Source organism: Amblyraja radiata, chromosome 9 (genome assembly GCF_010909765.2).
Source record: "Amblyraja radiata isolate CabotCenter1 chromosome 9, sAmbRad1.1.pri, whole genome shotgun sequence".
Lineage (NCBI taxonomy): Eukaryota > Metazoa > Chordata > Chondrichthyes > Rajiformes > Rajidae > Amblyraja > Amblyraja radiata.
In genome coordinates, this window is record NC_045964.1 from 54,406,208 (window position 1) to 54,427,667 (window position 21,460).

At 46.6% G+C, this 21,460-nt stretch overlaps 1 protein-coding gene across 4 annotated transcripts in view; it reads right to left on the bottom strand.

The window, feature by feature from the left end:
- The window catches only part of ttll5 (tubulin tyrosine ligase like 5), a 163,618-nt gene that overhangs the window by 83,848 nt on the left and 58,310 nt on the right, over nucleotides 1–21,460 (bottom strand). For 3 of the 4 annotated variants that reach the window (XM_033027476.1, XM_033027473.1, XM_033027474.1), the window contains exons 15-19: nucleotides 14,678–14,766; nucleotides 9,142–9,258; nucleotides 4,846–4,937; nucleotides 3,035–3,103; nucleotides 864–896 (exon numbers count right to left, since the gene is read on the bottom strand). In XM_033027476.1, coding sequence (XP_032883367.1) covers nucleotides 864–896; nucleotides 3,035–3,103; nucleotides 4,846–4,937; nucleotides 9,142–9,258; nucleotides 14,678–14,766 — 400 coding nt within the window. The remainder of the gene's footprint in view (nucleotides 1–863; nucleotides 897–3,034; nucleotides 3,104–4,845; nucleotides 4,938–9,141; nucleotides 9,259–14,677; nucleotides 14,767–21,460) is intronic. The other variant, XM_033027477.1, reaches the window with a different exon arrangement.

Genomic DNA, 21,460 nt, shown 5'->3' on the forward strand with positions numbered 1-21,460 from the left:
GAATCCAGGGAGTTTGTGCCCCAGGGAGGGCCTGTATATTTAGGAGCAGGCCATCAGCCCTTTGAGCCTCTGTGTCATGCATAGAATGTAGAACATAGACCAGTCCAGCACAGGAACAGGCCCTTCGGCCCACCGAGTCCCCGCCGACCAGCGATCCCCACACATTAACACTATCCTACACACACTAGGGACAATTTACATTTTACCAAGCCAATTAACCTGTTCGTCTTTGGAATGTGGGAGGAAACCGAAGATCCCGTAGAAAACCCACATGGGGCACGGGGAGAATAGAAACATAGAAAATAGGTGCAGGAGGAGGCCATTCGGCCCTTCGAGCCAGCACTGCTATTCATTGTGATCATGGCTGATCGTCCCCTATCAATAACCCGTGCCTGCCTTCTCCCCATATCCCTTGACTCCACTAGCCCCTAAAGCTCTATCTAACTCACTCTTAAATCCATCCAGTGACTTGGCCTCCACTGCCCTCTGTGGCAGGGAACTCCACAAATTCACAGCTCTCAGGATGAAAAAGTTTTTTTTCCCAAAACAGAATTTACAAACTCCGTACAGACAAGCACCCGTAGTCAGGATGGAACCCGGGTCTCTGGCACTGCAAGCGCTGTAAGGCAGCAACTCTACCGCTGCGCCACCGTGCCGCACTTTCTCCTGTATATCTCCTGCAAGCCTCGCCCCCTGACTTTAAATCTTTGCTCTCTGATGTTTAACATTTCCACCCTGAACTAAAAAAAGGACTAACTACTCAAAAGAACGAGGATTCCAAATGAGAAAAGAAGATAAATGAGAATATTTGCTGTCCTGTGGAAGTTTAGACCAAAGTCTGGCACGGGCTGACAGCCACTTACCGAGCTCTTGCTAAAGCTGCCGGTCTCTTTGCCCTGAAACAGAGGGGATAGGAAATCAATCAACGCTGCACTCCCCTTCACCACAACACCTCCCCCCACAGAGCTCAAACACCGTGAAACAGGTGAGATGCTGCCTCCATCACAGTGTGTTGGCCATAAGGAGAGCTCGCACACACTTGGACTGTTGTCGCTGGAGGGCCTGATAAAAGTGAGAACATTATTAGAGGCATAGAGAGGGTAGACAGCCAGAGCTTTTTTAAAGGATGAAATGGCAAACACTTGAGGGCATAGCTTTCAGGTGAGAGGGGCAACGTTTAGGGGAGATTTGCAGGGTCACTTCTTTTCTTGCACAGAGGGTGGTGGGTGCCTGGAACGCACTGCTGGGGGTGGTGGTGGAGGTAGATACGATAGTGGTGTTTAAGATGCTTTTGGATAGGCACGTGGATATGCAGGGAATGGAGGGATGTGGATCACGTGCAGGCAGAGATGAGTTGAGCTGTTGGGCATGGACATTGAGAGTGAAGGGCCTGTTGCTGTGCTGCATTAACCCTAATGCTCTATACTGTATGCAAACACACGTGCAGAAGCTGGGGAGGTAAAGAGTCACAATGTGATCCTGACCCAAAACTAATAATATTAGGAATATCAGAACAAAGCATAAAACTTACAATAAACCAAAGAAAGTTCCTTGATTATAGCATAATAATTGGGAAAAAATTAATATTACAATTTTAGAAAAATCCAACAACCCCCACAATTAAAATGTGGATTGCGGAAATGTCTGAGACCTTACATTTGTAAAAAATTAGACTAGTCTTAATTGACAAATCAGAACTATTTGCTAAAATATGGTCTCCATTTATCGATTTTCTGAAAGTATAAACTGGTTCAACACGGAAGCTGGACTGAAATTTGAATCCAGGACTGGATGAACAATTACACTCTATAATCTACGGACCTATTTCCAAAATTGTGTTATTGGTCATCTTTTTTATTTCTTTTTTTTCTCCCTCCCCTCTCTATTAGCTTATAGTCTCCTTTTTCTCTTCCCTTATTTATTTTTTCTCTATAGCTCTTTCTTTCAAAAAAATTGATTAAAAAAAAATAGAAGCTGTTTTAATATGTAACTGGTAAACAAATCGTGTTTTGGTTATGATATGTATATGCTTCTAATAAATCACAATATCCCCGGGATAAGGAGAGGAACTGCAGCTGGCCCGACTAGAGAAGGTCAACACTTCACCTCCCCTTGGGAAATGAGGCGGGAAGGTGCCTGAGGTGTCGGGGGGGGAGTGATTGAGGACCAACGACCATACTTGTATAGTTTTAAATTAGTTATTGAAAGAGGTGGGACTAGTCCACAAGTTAAAGTCCTGAATTATGTAAAGGTCAATGTTGTGGAGGAGGAGCATTCAAAGAGAGGGACTGTTTACATCTTAGGTAGACAGAAATGCTGGAGAAACTCAGCGGGCGAGGCAGCATCTATGGAGCGAAGGAATAGGTGACGTTTCGGCTCGAGCCGAAACGTCACCTATTCCTTCGCTCCACAGATGCTGCCTCACCCGCTGAGTTTCTCCAGCATTTTCGTCCACCTCCGATTTTTCCAGCATCTGCAGTTCTTTCTTAAACAACTGTTTGCATCTTGACAGGCATGGACACTTTTACACCCAGAGAGTTGTGAATCTGTGGAAGTCCCTGCCACAGAAGGCAGTGGAGGCCGATTCACTGGACATATTTAAGAGAGAGTTAGATTTAGCTCCTGGGGCTAATGGAATCAAGGGATATGGGGAGAAAGCAGAGACAGGGCACTGATTCTGGATGATCAGCCATGATCATATTGAATGACGGCTCTGGCTCGAAGGGCCGAACGGCCTACACCTGAACCTATTTTCTATGTCTTTGTCTAAGTTGGGCCGACGGGTCAGTTTCCATGTTGTGTGACTATGACTATCTCTCAGCCGGCTGCTTACTCGTCCACCGCTGATGGTCAGCCGATAAGATCAGCCTGAGCCGTGCTGCTGATGGTCCAACCCATCAATAACAATCTGTAGCTGTGGGCGGCTGGTCCGCAGTGAGACTGGACCCTCTGGGAAGGTGTTAATCATGGCCCACTGACAGGCCATGCTGACAGAGAGCCTGAGGCCTGTGCGTATCCCCTTTCCCCAACGTACCCTTGCTTGCCCGCAAATAGACGCACTGCCAGCACGTGGTTCAGGGTGGTTTTATGCTCCAGAAAGTGCCTGAAACGGATCAGAAACACAAACGTTAGGGATCAGAAACACGAGCAGGATGAAACACAGCTGTCACAGAAAGTAATACAGAAACTTAGAAAACAGGTGCAGGAGTTGGCCATTCGACCCTTCGAGCCAGCACCACCATTCAATATGATCATGGCTGATCATCTAAAATCAGTACCCCATTCCTGCTTTCTCCCCATATCCCATGATTCCGTTAGCCCTAAGAGCTAAATCTAACTCTCTCTTGAAAACATCCAGTGAATTGGCCTCCACTGCCTTCTGTGGCAGAGAATTCTACAGATTCACAACTCTCTGGCTGAAAAGGTTTTTCCTCATCTCAGTCCTAAATGGCTTACCCCTTATTCTTAAACTGTGGCCCCTGGTTCTGGACTCCCCCAACATGGGGGACATCTCGTGACCAACCAGGGGAGATCTCCATGTTCTGCATCAGATGAGCTTCTCACTGACTTCCTCCTCGATGTGGTCTCATGACCATTTACTGCCGTTTGTACTGCTGTTGGGACCAGCCAGCTTGCTCACTCACTCATCAAACCAACCACCTCGTCCCTCCATGCCTCCAGAATGGCAGCGCTGCTCAGCACCTGAGGAAGCCCAGTCTGTACCAATGGTGATGAAGTGGGGCTAATCAACATCTCCATTGGACAATCTGCCCTGATCCAACCACAAGGATGCTACAGTTGTCCAAGGGACTGATCATCTACAATGCTGAGAACTATATACACTTTGTATCTTCCCCTTGCTTGACCTATTGTAGAGTTGGACTAGATTGAAGTTGTATAGAGTATATCGGATCTACTTCGATAGGGCGGCATGGTGGCGCAGCAGTAGAGTTGCTGCCTTACAGTGCTTACAGCGCCAAAGACCCGGGTTCAATCCTGACTTCTGCTCGGAGTTTGTACGTTCTCCCCATGACCCGCATGGCTTTTCTCAGAAAACGTTGGTTTCCGACCATACTCCAAAGACGTACAGGTTTGTACAGTCGGTTAATTGGCTTGGTATAAATGTAAATTGTCCCTAGTGTGTGTAGGGTAGTGTTAATGTGCGGGGATCGCTGGTCAGTGCGGACTCGGTGGGTCGAAGGGCCTGTTTCCGTGCTGTATATCTAAACGAAACTAAACTAAAAAAAAGAATGTTAAACAAATCTTTTACTTGTAGAAACAAGGAACTGCAGATATTGGTTTGCACAAAATGCTGGAGTAACTCAGTGGGTCAGGCAGCATCTCTGGAGAATATGGATAGGTGACGTTTCACAGAGTGCTGGAGTAACTCAGCGGGTCAGGCAGCATCTGTGGAGAACATGGATAGGTGACGTTTCACAGAGTGCTGGAGTAACTCAGCGGGTCAGGCAGCATCTGTGGACCGGTGACATTTTGGGTCAGATCCCTTCCTTCACTATACTTTGCTACATATGAGGATAATAATCTTAAAGCTGAGGTGACAGTGTTATTGGTCCCATCCTTCCCGCAAGGGCAGGGCATTAAGATGTGTGGTCACAACCAGGATACAAACCCAAGCCAACACATCTGTCCATCTTGGTGAATGAGCTAGTTCGTGGACACATCAAGACCCTGTGATGGGACTGAGCTGCAGCCTGCTAATGCTTGCCCTGGGCATACTACACTGGCACAGCCCTGGCACTACATGCATATACACAGATCAAAGCAAAGCTTTTCACTTTACACATTTGCTTTTCACAAAGCATTTCATTTCAGTGCTGGCCTCACCCATAAAACTCCCAGCTGTCAGCCATTGGAAAGATGCGTATGAATCCTCCTTTTCTCTCATTCTCTTCCATGGCATGACGTAAAACCTTTATCTGTGGATAAAATGAGGGACACAAGCAATCGTTTAGTTTAGTTAAAGAAAAAATGCTGGAGGAACTCAGCGGGTGAGGCAGCATCTACGGAGAGAAGGAATAGGCGAAGTTTCGGGTCGAGACCCTTCTTCAGACTGATGTCGGAGATGGGGGGTTTGTCAGTCTGAAGAAGGGTCTCGACCTGAAACTTCGCCTATTCCTTCTCTCCATAGATGCTGCCTCACCTGCTGAGTTTCTCCAGCATTTTTTGTCTACCTTTGATTGTTTCAGCATCTGCAGTTCTTTCTTAAAAGTTTAGTTTAGTTTTCTGTTTAGCTTAGAGATACAATATGGAAACAGGCCCTTCGTCCCACCGAGTCCACACCGACCAGCAATCCCCGCAAGCAAGACACATTATCCTATACACACTCTTATTCGTATACAAAGCCCTTAACGGGCATGCCCCCCCTATATCAAAAAATTTCTAACCCACCACTCTACCTCCAGGTCCCTCAGATCGGCTGACTTGGGGCTACTGACTATCCAGCGGTCTAGGTTTAAGCTCAGGGGTGACTGCGTTTTGCGGTTGCAGTACCTAGACTGTGGAACAGCATCCCTCTCCTCATCAGAACTGCCCCCTCCATCGACTCCTTTAAGTCGAGGCTCAAAACCTATTTTGAGGCTCTCTGAGAGGGCGCTGTAAACAGTTTATGTCTGTATTGTTAGGACTGTGTGCCATTGTATGTAGCGCATTAGTACCTGCACTGATGTACAGCACTTTGGCCAACGTGAGTTGTTTTTAAATGTGCTATACAAATAAAATGGACTGACTGACTGATGGAAAATGTACAATTACGCTAAAGCCAATTAGCCTACAAACCTTTGGAGTGTGGGATGAAACCGGAGCACCCGGAGAAAACCCACGCGGTAACGAGGAGAATGTAGAAACTCCGTACAGACAGCACCGATAGTCAGGATGGAACCCGGGTCTCTGGCGCTGTGAGGCAGCAACTCTACCGCTGCGCCACCGTGCCAGCCAATAGAGATTGGGCAGAGGTTGTACATGGACCGTGGCATCGTGCTAATAGGTGGATATTTATAGACGGTCATCTGAAGATGAGTGAGGGCCTGGTGAGCCATAGGGCCCTTTCCTGCTTTGTGTGCCTCTGACTCAACTATCATCGCTCTTCCCCACACCTTCACCAGACGTTACTCTGGGCAGCACAGTGGCACAGCTGATAGAGCTGCTGCTTCACAGCGCCACAGACTCTGGTTCCATCCTGATCTCAGGTGCTGCCTATGTGGAGTTTGCATGTTCTCCCTGTGACCGCGTGGGTTTCCTCTGGGTGCTCCAATTTACTCTCACATCCCAAAGATGTGCGGGTTTGTAGGCTAATTGACCCTCTGTAAATTGCCCCTAGTGTGCAGGGAGTGGATGAGTTCACATAGAATTAGTGTGAGCGGGTGATTTATGTTCGACGTGGACTCGTAGGGCCGAAGGGCCTGTTTCCATGCTGTAGAGTCATAGAGTGATACAGAGTGGAAACTGGCCCTTTGGCCCAACTTGCCCACACCAGCAAACAATGTCCCAGCTACACTAGTCCCACTTGCCTGCGCTTGGTCCATAACCCTCCAAACCTTTCCAATCCATGTACCGGTCCAATTAAATATTTTCCCCTTCACCTTGAACCTATGTCCTCTGGTCCTCGATTCCCCTACTCTGGGCAAGAGTCTCTGTGCATCGACCCGATCTATTCTTCTCATGATTTTGTATACCTCTATAAGATCTCCCCTCATCCTCCTACGCTCCATGGAATAGAGACACAGCCTACTCAACCTCTCCCTGTAGCTCACACCCTCTAGTCCAGGCAACATCCTCGTAAACCTTTTCTGAACCTTTCAAGCTTGACAATATCTTTCCTATAACATGGTGCCCAGAACTGAACACAATACTCTAAATGCGGTCTCACCAACGTCTTATACAACTGCAACATGACCTCCCAACATTTATACTCAATACTCTGACTGATGAAGGTCAAAGTGCCAAAAGCCTTTTTGACCACCTTATCGACCTTCAAGGAAACATGCACCTGTACTCCTAGATCCCTCTGCTCTCCAACACTCCCCAGAGAACTACCATTCACTGTGTAGGTCCTGCCCTTGTTCGACGTCCCAAAATGCAACATCTCACACTTCTCTGTATTAAACTCCATCAACCATTCCTCAGCCCACCTGCCCAATCCATCCAGATCCTGCTGCAATCGTTCACAACCATCTTCACTATCTGCTAAACCACCCACTTTTGTATCATCAGCAAACTTGCTAATTTTGCCCTGTGTGTTCTCATCCAAAACATTCCTCTAAACAAGACACTGTGGTAGACACAGTGCAGGAGTAACTCAGAGGGTCAGCCAGCATCTCTGGAGAAAAAGGATGGGTGATGTTATGGGTCGAAAACCTTCTTCAGACTCAAGATGCGAGGAACTGTGATAGCTTTACCTAAATCTTTAAGAAGTACTTGGAAATTAACCATCCTGATCCAGGGAAAAGGTTTGTGCCTCAAGAGTTGAGAGGCAAGAGGTATAAATGAGAGTTAGATGAGTTTTTGCTGGGTTATGGCGGGACAGTTGACAGGAATGGCATGATGTTGGAACTTGGAGGAATACAATGTGAAAAGGCAAAAGCATGTTAATCCTTGGATCATTTTCACCTCCCTTCCCCCAACATCCCTCAAAACATTCTAACCTCTGGAACAGAAACATAGACAAATACATCCAGGAGGAGGCCATTCAGCCCCTCGAGCCAGCACCGCCATTCAATATGATCATGGCTGATCATCTAACATCAGTACCCCGTTCCTGCTTTCTCCCCATATCCCTTGATTCTTTTAGCCCTAAGAGCTAAATCTAACTCTCTCTAGAAAACATCCAGTGACTTGGCCTCCACTGCCTTCTGTGGCTGAGAATTCCACAGATTCACAACTCTTTGGGTAAAAAAGTTTTTTCCTCATCTCAGTCCTAAATGGCCTACCCCGTATTCTTAAACTTTATATTATAAACAGATAGAACTGTCCCATCACTAAGATGTTGTTGGACATATTTGTGGCCTATTTCTGTGTAAACGTACACCAGCTAGACTTGATAAGCAGCAGCAAGCAGCCGCAGGGTCTGGTGTTAGTGGTTGGGGCTGAGGGTGGAGGGGACAAGGCTGCTAGAACTCCTGGTCTTCCCAACATGTACAGGGATCTCCTGGAATCGCCTTCACATTCACCATGGACTTGGTTGAGTTCCTGAATGATGGCATCTCTGCTGAGCATGGTCCCCCAGATAGCCTGAAGCTTCACTGTATACTCGAGCAAAGCTTCACTTGACATCAAACATCTCTTGGCATTTGCATGCACGGGCCCAGTGCTAGGATCACCATATAACCATATAACCATATAACAATTACAGCACGGAAACAGGCCATCTCGACCCCTCTAGTCCGTGCCGAACACATAATCTCCCCTAGTCCCATATACCTACCATCAGACCATAACCCTCCATTCCTTTACCATCCATATAACTATCCAATTTATTTTTAAATGATAAAAACGAACCTGCCTCCACCACCTTCACTGGAAGCTCATTCCACACAGCTACCACATCTGAGGAAGGATGTGCCGGCTCTGGAGAGGGTCCAGAGGAGGTTTACAAGAATGATCCCAGGAAAGAGGTCAACCTACGATGAATGTTTGTCGGCAACAGGCCTGTACTCGCTGGAGTTTAGAAGGATGAGGGGAGACCTCATTGAAACACCCAGAATAGTGAAAGACTTGGATAGAGTGGATGTGGAGAGGATGTTTCCACTAGTGGCAGAGTCCAGGACTAGAGGTCATAGCCTCAGAATTAAAGGACGTTCTATTAGGAAGGAGATGGGGAGAAATGTCTTTAGTCAGAGGGTGGTGAATCTGTGGATTTTTTTGCCACAGAAGGCTGTGGAGGCCAAGTCAGTGGATATTTTTAAGGCTGAGATAGATAGATTCTTGATTAGTATGGGTGTCAGGGGTTATGGGGAGAAGGCAGGTGAATGGGGTTAGGAGGGAGAGATAGATCAGCCATGATCGAATGGCGGAGTAGACGTGATGGGCCGAACGGCCTAATTCTACTCCTATTCCTTATGAGGGTATGACACACACAGCCGTGGAGACCATGCCCAGCTGCTGGCATCTGCTGCAGCCACTCACCTCCTCCATTGTCAGTCTCAGCGTGCTCAGTCCCTGCCCATCGCGTGCTCGCTCCTTGCCAGAGGAAGAACTTCTTTTAACCTCGCCATTGTTTGTGGATACAGGCCACTGCTGCCGCTGTAAGAATTTCAAAAACATGTACAAAATCATGAGAGGAGCAGATCGAGTAGATGCACAGTGTAGGAAGGAACTGCAGATACTGGTTGAAACCGCAGATAGACACAAAAGGCTGGAGTAACTCAACGGGGCAGGCAGCATCTCAGGTTGAGAAGAAAGTTCTCGACCGGAAACGTCACCCATTCCTTCTCTCCAGAGATGCTGCCTGTCCTGCTGAGTTACTCCAGCTTTTTGTGTCTATCTTCAGGTAGATGCACAAAGTCTCTTGCCCAGAGTAGGGGAATCGACAATCCGAGGACATAGGTTTAAGGTGAGGGGGGAAAGATTATATAAGAATCTGAGGGGTAACTTTTTCATGCAAATGGTGGTAGGTGTGTGGAACGAGCTGCCAGAGGAAGTAGTTGAGGCAGGTATTATCACAATGTTTTAAATAACATTCAGACAGGTACATGGATAGGACAGATTTAGAGGGATATGGACCAAATGCAGGTAGATGGGACTAGTGTAGACGGGGCATGATGAGCAGAGTGAGTAGGTTAGGGCCGAAGGGCCTGTTTCCACGCTGTAAGACTCTATGACTCACACAAACATTTAATATATCGTGATTTGCTGATGAAAGGTCATTGACCTGAAACATTTGTCTCAGTTTCTCTCTCCACAGACATTGCCTGACCTGCTGAGTATTTCCAGCATTTGTTTCATTTCCATTCCTTCCAAAATTGATAATCCTATTTTTGCTCACCTTATTATCAAGATTAAATAATTTTACATAGAACAGCAATGTCTATATCCAATGTGTATTGAAAGTTGAACAAATCTCCTCTGCCTGCACGTGATCCATATCCCTCCATTCCATGTCCCTATCTAAACGTCTCTTGAACACCACTATCGTATCTGCCTCCACCACCAACCAAGCACTGACCACTCTCTGTGTAGAAAGTTACGCCCCACATATCTTTATACTTAAAGGGCCTGTCCCACTTGGCAATTTTTTCGACGACTGCCGACATCATTGACTGACGTATCAGGTCACCGAAAAATTGATGACGTATTGACCCGCGGTGATTTTTCGAGTGTTGCAACATTTTTTTTGTCGCCGCTGGATTTTGAAATGTTCAAAATCTTTTGGCGACACTGATATGACGCCGGCAGTTGCCGAAAAAAATCGGCAAGTGGGACAGGCCCTTTACACTTTTGAACACACTTTGGTTTAACATGGATGTGTACCTTTGTGTCAAAGCCCCTGGATGGAGACTGTTTGGGCAAACTTCCCTGACTGGCCGAGATCCCACCCACTGACACATCATGACACTGGCTATTTAGCGGTGGCATTGGATTCATTCATTGAAGGACCCAACGTGGCCCGCCGAGTCCACGCCGACCATCCATCACCCAGTCACACTGTTTATATGTTGTCCCACTTCCTCATCCACTCCCTCCACACGAGGGACAATTTACAAAGGGCTGTATCTCTACACTAAACTGAACTAAAAGTGAGATTAGGAAGAACTGCAGATGCTGGGAAAATCGAAGGTAGACAAAAATGCTGGAGGAACTCAGCGGGTGAGGCAGCATCTATGGAGCGAAGGGATAGGTGACGTTCCGGGTCGAGACCCTTCTTCTTTAGACTCTGAAGACTGACTTCTTCGTTCATCGGAAGAAGGGTCTCGAATTGGCGAAGTTTCGGGTCGAGACCCGAAACGCCACCTATTCCTCCGCCCCCATAGATGCCGCCTCACCTGCTGAGTTTCTCCAGCATTTTTGTCTACCTTTAAAAGTAAGATTATATATTAATGGCAACAAACAGGCCAGGATGCAAGAAGTCGCCACTGCTGCGGGCAAGTGCATGGTAAACTGAGACTGCAGCTCAGAGACAAGGAGACAAAGGAGTAGGATTGTTACACACCCACGAGTGGAAGTGCACCTGCTCTCCCTCATCACTCGCTGGTCTAACAGCCGTTTCTGCTCCGCGGGGCAGAGAGTGAAAGGCAGGAGCACGAGTGGGCAGGCTGCCAGACACATTCAACACACAGAGACCACAACATTCTGCTGACCCAGGCTGCGCTGGGATATATCACCACCATTCATTGGGCCAACTTCACACATTTTCCCAAGCAGCAGGGAAGTATGATCTCAAATGATTCCCCGTGTCATTTTGCAAACTGTTCCAACCTTGGAACATGTTGGAACAATCAGCTGGAAATGGCAGCAAGCTGGCTCTTTGAAGTGGGATCAGGTTCAGATGGACTAGGGGTTTAAGTGATCTGCACGTTCATCTCATCCAGCAAACACTTCAGGCATTTGGGGGCTGGAGAAGTTGACTCCTAAATGCCCTCTGAAGGGGCTTAGCAAGGCAATCAAATCTACCAAACACTACGTCAAAGCAGGATAAGAATAAACAAAGGGACAATCCTGCACCATTGACCTTGGGGGGAAAAAGACACAAAGTGCAGGAGTAACTCAGCGGGTTCATGTTCTCCACAGATACTGCCTGACCCGCTGTTATAGACAATAGACAATAGGTGCAGGAGTAGGCCATTCGGCCCTTCAAGCCAGCACCGCCATTCAATGTGATCATGGCTGATCATCCACAATCAGTACCCCGTTCCTGCCTTCTCCCCATACCCCCTGACTCCGCTATTTTTAAGAGCCCTATCTAGCTCTCTCGTGAAAGCATCCAGAGAACCGGCCTCCACCGCCCTCTGAGGCAGAGAATTCCGCAGACTCACCACTCTCTGTGAGAAAAATTGTTTCCCCATCTCCGTTATAAATGGCTTACTCCTTATTCTTAAACTGTGGCCCCTGGTTCTGGACTCCCCAACATCGGGAACATGTTTCCTGCCTCTAGTGTGTCCAAGCCCTTAACAATCTTATATGTTTCAATGATACTCCAGCACTCTGTGTCTTGTTTTTGTAAACCCTCATCCTGGGGAGTGTTGTCGAGCAAAAGGGATGTAGGAGTACAGGTACGTCGTTCGCTGAATGTGACACCGCAGGTAGACAGGAAGGTAGACAAAAATGCTGGAGAAACTCAGCGGGTGAGGCAGCATCTATGGAGCGAAGGAAATAGGTGACGTTTTGGGTCTCGTCCCTTCTGCAGACTGATGTGGAGGTGGTGGGCGGGGAAAGAAGAAAGGAAGAGGCGGAGACAGCGGGCTGTGGAAGAGCTGGGAAGGGGAGGGGAAGGAGGGAGAAAGCAAGGACTACCTGAAATTGGAGAAGTCAATGTTCATACCGTTGGGGTGTAAACTACCCAAGCGGAATATGAGGTGCTGCTCCTCCAATTTGCGGGGGGACTCACTCTGGCCATGGAGGAGGCCCAGGACAGAAAGGCCGCAGGTAGACAGGGTGGTGAAGATCGCTCTTGGCACTATTCTGCATTTAGCAGAATACAAGATATTTTGCAGCAGTTGTACAAGACATTGGTGAGGCTGCATTTTGAGTATTGTGTTCAATTTTGGTCACCCTTTTATTGAAAGGATGCCATTAGGCTGGAAAGTGCAGAGATTTAGAAGTATGTTGCCAGGACCCGAGGGGCTGAGCTACAGGGAGAGGTTGGGCAGGGTAGGACTTTATTCCTTGGAGCACAGGAGAATGAGTGGCGATCTTATAGAGGTGTATAAGATCATGAGGGGAATAGATAGAATAAATACAGTCTTTTACCCAGGGTCAGGGAATCAAGAAGCAGAGGTTTAAGGTGAGGGAAAGATTTAATAGGAACCAAGGGGAAACTACTTTCTACACAGAGCGAGGTGGATGGAACAAGCTGCTGGAGGAAGTAGCTGAGGCAGGTATAATAACAACATCTAAAAGACTTTTAGACAGGTTCATGGACAAGAATGTTAGAGAGATATGGGTCAAACGAGGGGAAATGGGACCAGCTTAGAAGCGGCATCTTGGTCAGAACGGATGAGTTGGGCTGAAGAGCCTCTTTTCCTGCTATACGACTCTATCACCTTTGAGAAAGCAATTAAGAATTGGCAGTAACTAAATACAAGGAATAAGTAGAGAGAGAGTGAACGCTGGCTTGACTAGCTGCCGCTGCTCTCTCTTCGCATTGTGTATTGTTGCGGTCCCTCCTTCTAGTTTTGTTTCATTTTGTTTACATGTTTGTAATTTGCTTGTTTTAATCTGTAAGGTGTCCTTGAGAGTCCGGAAAAGCGCCCATAAATAAAATGTATTATTATTATTATTAATCTAAGAAGTGGTCATAGGTGATAAATCGTTCATGTCCTGTGCTTTATTGTCCATCTAAACAGTATCTGGAGTGCTGGAGTAACTCAGCGGGTCAGGCAGCATCTCTGGTCCGATACCCACTTACTCTCTCTGACTACAACCAGTCCGAAGAAGGATCCCAACCTGAATCGTCGCCTATCCATGTTCTCCAGAGATGCTGCCTGACCCGCTGAGTTACTCCAGCACTATGTGAAACGTCACCTATCCATGTTCTCCACAGATGCTGCCTGACCCGCTGAGTTACTCCAGCACTCTGTGCTTTTACTCAAGATTCTCGTGTGGCTCCCTCCTCCACACAACTGAAACCCTCGAGAGGGAGAGACCTGGGCCAGAGGCAGGTGGTACTTTCTCAGTCAAGCATAGTACTTGAAATTGCAAAGATAAACACAAAAAGCTGGAGTAACTCAGCGGGTCAGGCAGCATCTCTGGAGAACATGGATAGGTTTGGTTGACGTTTACGAATGGAATAGGTGACGTTTCGGGTCGAGACCCTTCTTCAGACTAGTTGGGGAAAGGGAAACAAGAGATAGAGACGATGATGTAGAGCGATAAAGAACAATGAATGAAAGATATGCAAAAAAGTGGCGATGATAAAGGAAACAGGCCATTGTTAGATGTTTGTTGGGTGAAAACGAGAAGCTGGTGTGATTTGGGTGGGGGAGGGATAGAGAGAGAGAGAGAGGGAATGCCAGGGCTACCTGAAACATAGAAACATAGAAAATAGGTGCAGGAGTAGACCATTCGGCCCTTCGAGCCTGCACCGCCATTCGATATGATCATGGCTGATCATCCAACAGTATCCCATCCCTGCCTTCTCTCCATACCCCCTGATCCCACAAGGGCCACATCCAACTCCCTCTTAAATATAGCCAATGAACTGGCCTCAACTAACTTCTGTGCCACAGATTCACCACTCTCTGTGTAAATGAGAGATGAAGTGAGATAAATCAATATTCCAACCACTGGACTATAAGATGCCCAAGCAAAAGATGAGATGCTGTTCCTCCAATTTGGGTTTAGCCTCACTCTGACAATGGAGGAGACCGAGGACAGAAAGGTCAGTGTGGGAATGGGAAGGAGAATTAAAGTGTCTGGCAAGCGGGAGATCGGGTAGGTTGAGGCGGGCTGCATCTGACTGTTTCCACCAAGCAGGAATGGTATGTTTTGAGAGGTGATACTTTACCGGTTTGTGAGTTTGAGGTCGAGCAGCGAGATCGCCACCAGTCTTGCTCTGTCTGCCTTGTCGTACTATTGGGTTGTGACAGACGAATCCTATTGATGCAGAAGAAAACAGTCGTTACCTTTACAAATACAGCGCGCCGGGAAACAGGCCCTTCAGCCCAACTTGCCTGCACCGGCCAACAATGTCCCAGCTACACTAGTCCCACCTGCCCGCGCTTGGTCCACATCTCTCCAAACCTGTCCTATCCATGTACCTGTCTAACTGTTTCTTAAACGTTGGGATAGTCCCAGCCTCAACTACCTCCTCTGGCAGCTTGTTCCATACACCCACCACCCTCTGTGTTAAAACCCCTCAGATTTGTATTCAATCTTTTCCCCTTCACCTTGAACCTATGTCCTCTGGTCCTCGATTCCTCTACTCTGGGTAAGAGACTCTGTGCATCTACCCGATCTATTCCTCTGGTGGATTTATACTGTTACCTTCAGTGATACAGCACGGAAACAGCCAGTGCAGGCCGCACACGTGGACCATCGATCACTCGTCCACACTATTTCTGCATTAGCACACCTTCTCATACACATTAGCACACACTCCATAACCCCACAACCCGCACGCCTCTGGGGTGCAGGAGGGAACCGGAATACCAGGAGGAAACCCAGTCAGAACGTGCAAACTCCACACAGACAGCCCCCAAGGTCAGGATCGAACCCCGGCCTCTAGCGCTGTGAGGCAGTAACACAGCACCAGCTGTGCCACTATGCTCTACATAAAAGTAATCATCTTCAGATTGGTTAGAAATGTTTAAATCTCCCTCAAGCATTCTCTGATTTCCTTCAATTAACTATCAGTAATTTACGATTAGTAAATCAATTATATTCAATTATATTCGTAAAGTTACTCTTCAAAATCACTGTCCATAACCGCCCCCCCCCCCTGGATTGTCATGACCACAAACGTCACTTATAAATTTTCTCCAGAGATGCTGCCTGACCTGCTGAGCTATCCAGCACCCAGTGTCCTTTTATGTATAAAGCTGAGTGCAACTATAGACAGTTCATAAAAGGACAGATAGTTCATAGTTCAAGTATAGTCAAGTATATCTTTATTGTCATTTTCCTGAGTACTCACATACCCAGAGGAAACAAAAACACGTTGCTCAACCAGTGTCCATTCAGTGTGCAGTAAAAAATAAATAGAAATAAAAATACATATATCATGAACAAATTAAACACTCTACTCCTGCACTTCATGTCCGTTTATAATTTAGTCGTAAAGCATTGGAACAGGCCCTTCAGCCCGACTCGGCCACGCTGACCAAGAGGCCCAATGTAAGATGGTCCCATATAACCATATAACCATATAACAATTACAGCACGGAAACAGGCCATCTCGACCCCTCTAGTCCGTGCCGAACACATAATCTCCCCTAGTCCCATATACCTGCGCTCAGACCATAACCCTCCATTCCTTTCCCATCCATATAACTATCCAATTTATTTTTAAATGATAAAAACGAACCTGCCTCCACCACCTTCACTGGAAGCTCATTCCACACAGCTACCACTCTCTGAGTAAAGAAGTTCCCCCTCATGTTACCCCTAAACTTCAGTCCCTTAATTCTCAAGTCATGTCCCCTTGTTTGAATCTTCCCTACTCTCAGTGGAAAAAGCTTTTCCACGTCAACTCTGTCTATCCCTCTCATCATTTTAAAAACCTCTATCAAGTCCCCCCTTAACCTTCTGCGCTCCAAAGAATAAAGCCCTAACTTGTTCAACCTTTCTCTGTAACTTAGTTGCTGAAACCCAGGCAACATTCTTGTAAATCTCCTCTGTACTCTCTCTATTTTGTTGACCATGTGGCCGCTGTTTCACTCATGTCCCTCTTAACCTTAGGTTGTCTTATTGTCTATTGTAGACCTTATTGTCACCTTATTGTCTATTGTCTATTGTAGACAAAAATGCTGGAGAAACTCAGCGGGTGCAGCAGTATCTATGGAGCGAAGGAAATAGGCAACGTTTCGGGCCGTATCGGGCCGCACCCACTGAGTTTCTCCAGCATTTTTGTCTACCTTCGATTTTCCAGCATCTGCAGTTCTTTCTTGAACATGTCCCTCTTAAACTTTCCAAATCCATGTACAAATGTCTTTTCAACATTGTTATTGTATCTGTCTCAACTACTTCCGGTTGTCTGAATGAGTAGGACTTTCATTAAAGTCAACAAATGGCAATAGCAAAGCTACTTCTGCAGCTGTGTGAGATCCCTGTGCTCACAAGTGAAGCCGTGCTGTCTTTACGGTTGTACCCCAGCCAAGCTTTGGAGAAGCACTCTATCTCTCAGCTTCCACTCTCTCCATTTCCTTCAGGTTCAAGGCACACTTTTAATAGCTGTGCTCATTTGTTCCAATAAGTCATCCAGAGGAGAGGCCAGACTTAGTTTGATGTGCTGGGTGATGCTGCCCTATAACGTTAATGTACAACGGGAGCAAAAGTCACTTCTGGCTTGGAAGCATCAATTACAAGAAAAAAAGACACAGAGTGCTGGAGTAACTGAGCGGGTCAGGCAGCATCTGTGGAGAACATGGATAGGTGACGTTTCACAGAGTGCTGGAGTAACTCAGTGGGTCAGGCAGCATCTGTGGAGAACATGGATAGGTGACGTTTCACAGAGTGCTGGAGTAACTCAGCAGGTCAGGCAACATCTGTGGAGAACATGGATAGGTGACGCTTTGGGTCAGGAACCTTCTGCAGACTTCTTCGGGTCCCTACCTGAAACGTCACTTATTCGTGTTCTCTAGAGATGCTGTCCGACCCGCTGAATTACTCCAGCACTTTGTGTCTTTGTTTGTAAAAGAGCATATGCAGTTCCTCGTTTCTCCAGCAATTACCTGGACAGACCACAAGGGGGGGCAGCTTCTGCTGCTCCATCCAGATTCAATATAAATTCCAAAGCATGGAAACAGGCCCTTCAGCCCACCAAGTCCATGCCAACCATCGATCACCGGTTCACACTAGTTCCATGTTATCCCGCTCATCTGTTATTAGACTAATGAATGGTCCTCTCAAAGTGGTAAGATTAATTCTTCATCTCCCAACCTACCGAATTGTGGCCCTTGCACTTGTTTTTATCTGCACCTCTGTTGCTGCAACACTACACACTTTTATAGACATTTATTTTGTTCTCTTTTGTACTACGTTGATATATGTATGTACTTATGTATGATATGATCCAACTTGGTTTGGGAACAACTTGTCCTGGACCTCAAGAAATTGCAGAAAGTTGTGAACGTCACCCAGTCCATCACTTCCCCATTGATCCAACTTACAGCCAACATCATCAAGGACCATTTATACCAGTCATTCCCTCTTCTTGCCGCTCCTGTCAGGCAGAAGATACAGGAGAAGCCTGCAAGCATGTATCACCAGATTCTGGAACAGTTCTGCTCCTAACTCTAACCGTTACCCAACAAACAGCTAACAATGGCCTGTTTCCTTTATTATTGTTACTTTTTTGCATATCTTTCATTCATTGTTCTTTGTCTCTCTATATCGTCATCTAAATCTCTCGTTTCCCTTTTCCCTGACTAGTCAGAAGAATGGTCTCAACCAGAAACGTCACCCATTCCTTCTCACCAGAGATGCTGCCTGTCTCGCTGAGTTACTCCAGCTTTTCGTGACTAATTTCCCTAATGTTATCAACGCAAATGCTTGGTGTAGTCCCGATCTTCCAACCTAGCTCATTGTGGAGCTTGCTGTTCTTTTAACCTGCAGTTCTCTATGTGACGCTATAACACTGTAATGCTATATTCTGCACTCTTTGCACTAATTATTGTGCTTGTGCACGGTTTATTATACTTACGTACAGTATGATTTGACTGGTTACGTGGCAAACAGTGCTTTTCACTGTAGCGTGGTACTCACGATCAATTTAGAGATACAGCGCGGAAACCAGTGACCAGCAATCCCCGCACACTACCACTACCCTACACACACTAGGGACAATTTACATTTATACCGAGTATAATCGGACTGAACATGTCATTTTGTGACCCCTTGCCATTATTCTTATTGCTGTTGAACCTCCTCTTGGGCCAGGGTCAGAACCATAAATCATCACCGTGGTTACTCATTCCATTATAGGGTACATCGCCCCCCCCCCCCCCCAAAAAGCCCCATAATCTATCCACTAAATTAGCTGTCTTCTTGAGGTGCACATATTTATTGAGACAATGAGCAAGTGCTGCAGGCATCTGTACCCTTCAATTGTTACATCAGGCTCGGATTAATTTGTGTAATTTCTACAATGCAGCGAGCTGCTAAAAGACATTTTACTTCGGAGTCACGTGAGTGACTACGTGAAGAAGGGCCGTCCGTCTGCGTGCGCGTCATTATGTCTGAACGCAACACGCACGACGGACTGGCAGGCACTGAGTCCTCCCAGGCCGTCGGGATGAGCAAGTAAGGAAAGTTAAATCACTTACCTGCGTTCTTTCGGGCTTGAAGTTTTTTTCAGAGCCCAGATGTTGAGGAGATGGCCCGCGGGGATGTCGGCTGCCGAAGACCGCAGCTTTCCAAATAGCGGGTGACGGTCTTGTTCCCGACATTAGCGCCGACAGCAGAATCGGCAGGAGACTTTGCGCGGGAGCAGGAGCTCCATGGTTGTACTGCGGGGCGTAATGCCACCCGCAAGTCTAAACTAACCCGTTGACTCAGATGAGTCCGGGGAAGAGGGATACCCTCCCTCAACGGAGAGCGTCTGAGGACGACTTCTCCCATATGGAGCAACTTATGGAGAAGTTGCTCCAACAATGATCTGCTCCAAAGGAGGGAGCAGTATCAGCACGGCCTACAGCAGTGCCGGTGCCGGGAGCCTCGCACATGGGGCAGCCCAATGTCTTCCCCATTGGAGGGGGAACTACATGTGGAAGAAACCACTCTGAATCAGAGTACAAAGAAGAGGGGGGGGGGACCTTCCCAGGGACAAGCAGAAGAAAGGAAGTAAGTAAGTAAGTTTTACTTATATTGCACTGTTTAAGTCAACACCAAAATGCTTTACATAAAAGGAATAATAAGCTTCCATACAAACAAACAGAAAATAAGTGCTTCTGCAATCATCCAGGTTCCACTAGGTGATTCCCTGGATGGAATCTAGCTCTTGACAGCCCGGGTATTATGGAGAACCCGCAGGCAGCAGCACCTGTTTTCAGGGCTGCACAAATGTCTCCTGCTCTGAGGAGAGGAGCATTCATGGTTCATTTCAGTCTGACCAAAGCTAGAATCTCATTTAGGTCCACTGCAAGGGCCATGTCAGCACAGGTATCCTCAGGGGCCTGCGGCAGCACCTGTTTTCAGGGCTGCCTACGAACCTCACTCTCAGTGGAGGGGAGTGTGAATGATCAGTAGGTAACTGATCTCGAATTTAAAGTATGAACATACTGAAGCATGCATATGGCCTCAAGAGCCAGCAGTTGGCAGAATATCCGCATAGGCGGTTCACTGAATCCGGTGGTAGCTTGAAAGCTGGGCACGGAAATACGATCAGAGTCGTCTTTCAAGGCAGACTCAAAATAATGGCCAGAATTGTCCTACAAGGCAGGCTCAGTATGATGAGGTTTTCAGACCAGACCCAAGCAGAGGTCGGGAGAAACATGGAATCCACACTCCTTACCAGTCCTACTCCCAATCAGGAGAGAAAAGGAATTCGCATCAGGGGCCTTTGGGCTTACCACAAGACCACCGGTAGCCATGGAGGTAGGTGGGTCTGGGTTTACTGAAACAAGGGATTGTGGAGCAGTTACATGTTGGTAATTTACTCTTGTGTTCTTGTTCAAAATGACAATAACATGAAATTTCAGAACTGGTTTAAAAAAAACCCAAAAAAACCCCCAGATAATAACGTGATAATTTTACTGCACAACATACACAGGTTCCAAGCAGACTTGGAACTCGGACTGGAATTGTCTTCGAGGCAGGCCCAGTAATTTTGGGCAGGATTGCGATTCAGGACATGTGACAGATGGAGGATGTCACTTCATCCAGGTTTAACTCATTTGTGCAGTATAGACTTTTAGAAACAGTAATTTTGTTACGGTCTAACTACTGTTTTATAGGAGCTTCCTATAAAATGGTCACATTGCATGCATCGACCTCAAAGATGCATACTATTCGGTGTCTATTCACTAAGAACAGGAGATATTTGAAGTTTAACTGGATAGTATGGATCTGCCAAATGGGTTGACATCAGCTCCTAGACTATTGACAAAACTACGGAAACCAATTCTGGGTCCACAAAGGTCTCAGAACCACATAGTAATGGCATATTTGGACAATTTCATTTTGGAGGCACCAAGAATTGGCAGAAGCATCAGTCAAAGCAAACCAAAACCCTGTTTGATAGAATTGGTTACCTCATCCATCCAGTTAAATCAAAATTGACACCTACAAGGGTAATTGATTACCTAGAATTTACTATCAAAAACAGTAAATATGTTGGTGACTTTGCCTAGGGGCAAACGACTATATTAATCAAGCCTGCTATGACCTGATAGTCAAATACTAGCCATCTATCAGGTAAACAGCGAGTGTAATTGGCAAATAGTAGCTGCATTTCCAGCAGTACGTACGGCCTTTGCATTACCAGAATTACAGCGAGCAAAGGAACAAACACTCAGATTCCATGCAGGCAAAATTGGCAAAACTATGGATTGCCAGCAGAGGCCTTTGTTGAATAACTACGGTGGATAACGAACGAGAGAAAGCTCAAAGTAAATTTGCTTGAAAGCCATCA